General features: G+C 41.9%; 1 protein-coding gene across 3 annotated transcripts in view; it reads left to right on the top strand.

Moving 5' to 3' along the window:
- Nucleotides 1-5,568: 5,568 nt before the first annotated feature.
- The window catches only part of COBLL1 (cordon-bleu WH2 repeat protein like 1), a 77,954-nt gene continuing 77,522 nt past the window's right edge, over nucleotides 5,569-6,000 (top strand). The window contains exon 1 of one of the 3 annotated variants that reach the window (XM_088058937.1): nucleotides 5,569-5,804. In XM_088058937.1, the coding sequence (XP_087915063.1) occupies nucleotides 5,731-5,804 (74 nt within the window). In that variant the 5' untranslated portion in view covers nucleotides 5,569-5,730. The other 2 variants (XM_088058934.1, XM_014249571.2) reach the window with 2 other exon arrangements.

Genomic DNA, 6,000 nt, shown 5'->3' with positions numbered 1-6,000 from the left:
ATTTTTACCATAGAATATTCCTTGAGCTATTCTATCCTGTGTACCACTGCTAAGCATAGCCAAGGAGAGAAATAATTTCACTTCTACATTCTACAGAAACCTGGCTCTGAAACTGAGCTGTTAGCCTGAGCTGAGCTTCACGCATATGCTAATCTAAAATTGCCTTTGACATGTCTGCACAAGCTGTGTTGACTATGCATAGATGCTCACTAAAGAGGTAATTCTACAAGGAGACAATGGCAAACTGCAGAAAAAAAGCAGTCAAAGCTGAGCTTTGAAATTACTTGAAAATATTTATGCAGTCTCTCAAACTCAGAGCAGCAATAATTTTCAGATTAAAACCTCAAAGAATTTCTGTAACTAATGTTTTATCTCCCTATGATGAAGCTTATACTAGACTTAAAGCCACTTTCAGTTGTAATACACGGCCTCGGGCTCCTGTCCAGAGTGTTTGAAAAGGTTGGTGAACTCTGCCAGGTATTCTGACTGAAACCTTTGTGTAAGTATATGTTCATGACTTTTATTCAAATGTTTATTGGGGGGGAAAAAAAATCCAGCTTTCTAAAAGCTTAGAACAGTAATAATTTCTGGATCTATGAAGCAGAATATGTGCCTACAATGTGACTTGAATATAACTTGGTACAGTGTTGTATTTTTGAAACTGCCAGCATGTGAAGGTGGGATGAGCTTTATTCCAAAGAAATACATTTCTCCAGGTCCTTAGAATTCACTGTGTGCACATATGGGATGAAAACTATTTTTGATTTGTCTGTGCTGAAGATCTCAGTACTATCTCACGTTAAAAACAGACATTATGTGTCCCTGGAGCTCCATTGTGGGGCCCATCCCAGCTGTAGGTCCCTAAAGCACACCTGAATAAGCACACTGCACACAGAGCAACTTCACTTTCTTGTTAGCATTCCAGAGGAGGAGCGCCTCTTCCCACTCTCCTTGCCATTTGTTCAGTTGTCTAATCAAAGTACACAGTCCATATCATCTGAGTGAAGCATTTAACTCCCTCTCCATGCTTCCAAAGCATCTTAATTTATATGGCATTAGATTCCACTATGTGTATGTAGCACCTCCGGGGCTGTCCAGAAAGCACGAGGGCTGTAAAGTTACCTAGGCTCGTTCTGAGCAAGCTGGCTAAGTAGCAAGAGATACAAATTTGTGCAGTATAAGGCTTCTCATTGGTTAATACATCTTGTTTTCATGCCATAGTATGACCATAGCAATATATATTTCAAAACCTAAAATAACTCTTATGCTTATAACTTAGCTATTGCTACATTTTCTCTATCTCTGTAGAAGAAATCCCCAATTTCCTTTGTATCTAAGTGTATTTTTCTAATATGAAAAGGGGATAAGGTTTATTATAGTGTTATATGATACAATAAGCGATAAACTAATGAATTACTTATCAATTGAACAGATATTATGAATGTATTTCTTTCCAGAAGTGATTTTCTTCAGAAATACTTTTTACTGTTTAGACTTTGCAGACTTCAGTGTTGAGGATTTTGCATACTATGTGCATTCAAAATGTGGAAATTCAGTGTATGAGAGCAATTTAGTGAACTTGTAGTTTCTTCTACACCTCAGCTAAGATTAACATTTAAGTTAATTCTCATCTATCTTACATTGCAACTACTGTGGTTAACATGTTTTGAAAGAATTAGACAAAACTTTAAAAAGTAATTAACTTTGCAAGGATACTTCACAGCATATGTGATTCTACACCTTATATCACTCACTACTCAGCATCGTCTGAAGCTTTCTAATATTACTCAATTGCAGTGTTAATCCACATGAATACCTCACTAATTGTTATTTATTGCATCCCCAAAAATACTGCTTAGTCCTATGTCTGAAAGTGTATGGGCTAGTTTTTTGTAGACTTATTTTTACTTTGTCTATCAGGCCAAAGTTGGATTTGCCCCAGCACCTCAATGTCTTTCTTATTCAGAACAGAGCACAGGATTCGAGGTGTATGCTCAGCAGTGCTGTGTACAGGCAGCAGTGCTCTTCAGTGAAGTGCACAGTTTAAATGGGCTCCCAAACCTGTCCCTGTGCCTGCAGCAATGCTTTCAGTAGCTTTGTACATGTGTGTGCAGGCTCCCAAAAGCTAACCCGCCTTCTGGAATGCAAACACACAAACAGCAACTGTTCAACAGGATGCAAAGTAAGCTGATTGACTGCTCCGCAGAAGAATTACATGTGGATTTAGTGAATGAAGAATCATGTAATATTTCCTTGTTTTATCTTTATAGTATAGGTGTAAAAACCTGATTTTTATCATGTATCCTGTACATGATAAAACACATAGAATAAACTGCTCAGGTTTTAAATGTATTTAATTATGCATTCAGAAAAGTTATTTAACAAAGAAAACACCTTTCAATTCCATAATCTGATATTTACCTAGCACAATAATGTTCAAAACAACTATACAGTGACACAGTATGATTTTCAATGTACAAAACCACATTAAGAGTGCATTCAGGTTGCATCCTTAAATCACAAAATGTCACTATAACCTGTTATATATTAAGAAATTTAAAAAGACCTTGTAAGCAGACCTTTACAACAGTGGAAAATATTGTAGGGCTCCTGTGGTCTATTTAACACTTCAAAGAGCTTCCACCTTATGCAATAATGGGCATACTTCTTGGAAAATTATATTGTCCATTACATTTCTACAGCACCTTCTATTCAAAAATATTTGTATTCACATTTCTGGCAACCTTTGGAGGAGAGCAACCAGAAGGACTGAAGCCATCTAGGACAACTTCTGACTGTTACGAAGAATGCCATGAGATATTGCTGCTTTTTTTTAGACTAGGCAATGCTTTGTTTTTAGTAATTTAACTTGTATAAAAATCTCATAGTTAGTAATACACCTGGAACTTCTACATTAGGTAGAACTTGTCCTTCAAATATCACTTGCAATTAGCAGTTCTCACTACCTGCATAATTTGAAGGTTATGCTAACAGCAATCCGAACTGGGTATTAATCTGCAAACATTTATACTAAATATACAATAGCACCAAGTACATTTACCAAGTGCAGTGTGTGGCAGCTTGCCACATGGATTAATGCCTCCAGATAAATGATTGTTTTACCTCAAACCACGGACAAAATATGACATTATTGCAATGGTGCAATTAATAACCTAACACTTCATTAATTGTAACAATGATATCTGATTCATGGATCAGCTTGAAAAGCTGGAGAACTTCAAATGTTTTGTTGTGGGTTTTTTTTTTCCTTTGGCTATTCAGTAGAAGAGACAATGGATAATGTGTTAACTTGGTATTCTCTGATGCAGCCTTCTGTTTATTGTGTAAAAGAGTTATGTTTGATTTGTATGAACAATGTCTTGAGCTCAGGACAAAATTGGAAACTTTATAAAAATAGAAGAATTTTGAAAAGAGCATTTGATTCTGTCAACGTCTTTTGAAACTCAAACACAAAACTGATTTTCTATTGATATAGAAACAAAGTGCCATAGGAGTCCAAAATCTGTCTCTAAAAACTGAGACCCTGAGGAGAAATGGTATCTCCAGTACCTCATAAACCCAACTATCTTATTCTAGTTATTTTAAAACTGCCATGGCAGAACATGGCCTACAGGCACTCAATTTAGAGCCTACAGTGTTTCTAGTGATCAGAATTTCAGATGTGTTTAGTTAACAACTGAGATAAGACTAAGATATGTGGTAGTGTAAGACAATAAGCATAGCCTCTTAAAGTGAGATTGGCATTATTCAGTGAACTTCTTCTTTAGATAATCCACCAGTCTCTATTGGAAATTGTCACCACTAATAATTTTTTTTTAGGCTATTTCCTAAATGTCACTTTTCTGCCTGGCATTGCTGAGTTTCTATTATGAGCCCATGTGAGCTATTCAATAGATTGGAATTTTTGTGGCATTAATACTTGCCAAAAGAATTAGACTATCACATATATTGGCTTTCAAATGAGATTATAAAGGGAGTGGTACAACAGCTCCTTACCTACTGGTGGTGAAGCAAAGTTTATTACAAGGGATGACAACACGACACCAATACGTGTAATTATTCTAAGTAATAAACAATCAGCTACAGGGTCTTCAGTTGAAATATCATTACATCTCACACTTTTGCAGCATGGGAGTTTCATTACAGTTTAGGAGGCGCTGTCACATAATGGTTTTGCACAAGAAGTAGCTGTCTGGAAGCGGAGAATTATTCTGTACTTAAACTAATGCTACAAACTGGATGCAGAAAGTTACCATGCCCTGATTGCAGGAACAGTCAACATACAAAAGAATTTATCAACCTTCATCCTAACCTAGGAAGTGGCTGAACAATTTGAGGAGGGTGAGAATAAAAAGTAGACTATCAAAAGAGAAGTGTGTCCAAAACTTAACATAAGGTTCTCAATGAAATTCTTCCTGAGATTCTCAATTAATTAAACAATGCTTCTCTGAAAACTGGACCATGGAAAATGCATCTGACTCACCAGTAATTATTTTTTTGGTTTAAGAAACATACATAGATTGATGGGGTGTGCCTGATAGTGGCATGTGGTTATTCAGGGTGTGAACAGCCTCTAGGGTCTGTCACAACAGGTGGTTTCAGGGTTAGTCCCCAGTGGAAAAGCAGAAAATCAGAAAAAAGTCTTTATTAAGAAGCACACTGCAGATGAGAAGGGCATATATAGGGAGAACCAAAATGTTATTGAATTACAATACCTCTACAATGCTATATACAGTATTGCACTAGCTAGGAAGAATATTAACATCGAGTATTATGAATGTTAACGTCGAATGGTCAATTATATTAATTTTTTTCCAGATATATAATCTTAGAACTAGTCAGAAAAAGAACTACTTAGAAAAAAAGAAAGGTATAAATGCTTTGATGTTGGCTATTTTTCAACTTTTGCTAAACACTGGGAAAAATCTGTATAAAGAGTTGTATGTACTGCAAAACATCATCTGGTCCCACAGCAGGAACGGCGCTCTGTGCTGGCACAGGTATGCAGAGCGTTAGTGCGCGATCTGCTCAGTAGTTACTGCATAGGGAAAGGTGAGGTGCCGTCATGCTCAGCGAGCAAACTTCAGATCAGCCGGAACACACTCCTGTCTTGGGAGCTCGTCACCCGTGACACGGCGGGGCTCAGCCGAGTCCCGGGCGCGCGGCTCTGTTTGCCTAAGGGTGCCGGACCCCACCGCGGGGTCCGACCGCATCCCGGCCCCGAGCTCCGCGCCTGGCGCTCCCCACCTGTGGGGGTTTCGCCTCGCACCCTGGTGGCTGGAATGGGAATGGGCTGAGCCTGAGGCGGCCGCCGGCACGCTTCGCTCGGGGAGAGGAAAATTCCAGCCGAGAGGAGCGGCCCTGCCCCTGCTGGCCGCTGACAGCCCGCGGCCGGGGCCGAGCGGAGTCCCCACTCCGGCCGCAGCTGGAGGGACAACCGGGTGTGTGGGGGCGGCGGGAGGGAGGGAGGCGCTGGGACGGGAACAGGGAGTCTCTGTGTCTCTGTGCGTGCCGGAGCGGGGAAGGTTCCGCGTTTCAAGTTTCTCGCCGCAAAGTTCGGTTTTGCTTTTTTTTTTTTTTTTTTCCTTGCTTCTGTGTTTTTTTTTCCCCTACGCCCAAGGTGTGGTTCCGCGAGCGGCAGGAGCCTGGCGCAGCCCGTGACCGCCGCCGCGGGCAGGCTCCCAGCGTCCGCGCCGTAAACAGCGGGGAATGCCCGGGCTCGGGGGCGAGGCGGCGCCGGGGGTTGCGGAGCGGGGCCGCCCTCCTCAGCCCGCCCCGAGCAGGTGAGGCGGGGAGCCGCGGTTATGCGGGCGGGTCCCCGGCTTGCGCCCGCCCTGCGCTCCCTCGGCCGCCGGCATGGACGGCCCCGCGCGGCCGGCGGCAGCCCCGCCACCCTCCGGGTAAGCGCAGCTCGGGGCGCGGGCGGGAGCGCGCCTGCCCCCGGCTCCGGAGGGGCAGCCGGCGGGAGCCGGGGCCGTG

The sequence above is a fragment of the Pseudopodoces humilis genome, chromosome 8 (assembly GCF_049639895.1).
Source record: "Pseudopodoces humilis isolate 2021_Gansu_Grassland_sample_001 chromosome 8, ASM4963989v1, whole genome shotgun sequence".
Classification (NCBI taxonomy): Eukaryota; Metazoa; Chordata; class Aves; order Passeriformes; family Paridae; genus Pseudopodoces; species Pseudopodoces humilis.
This window is presented reverse-complemented; position numbering and strand designations above follow the sequence as displayed.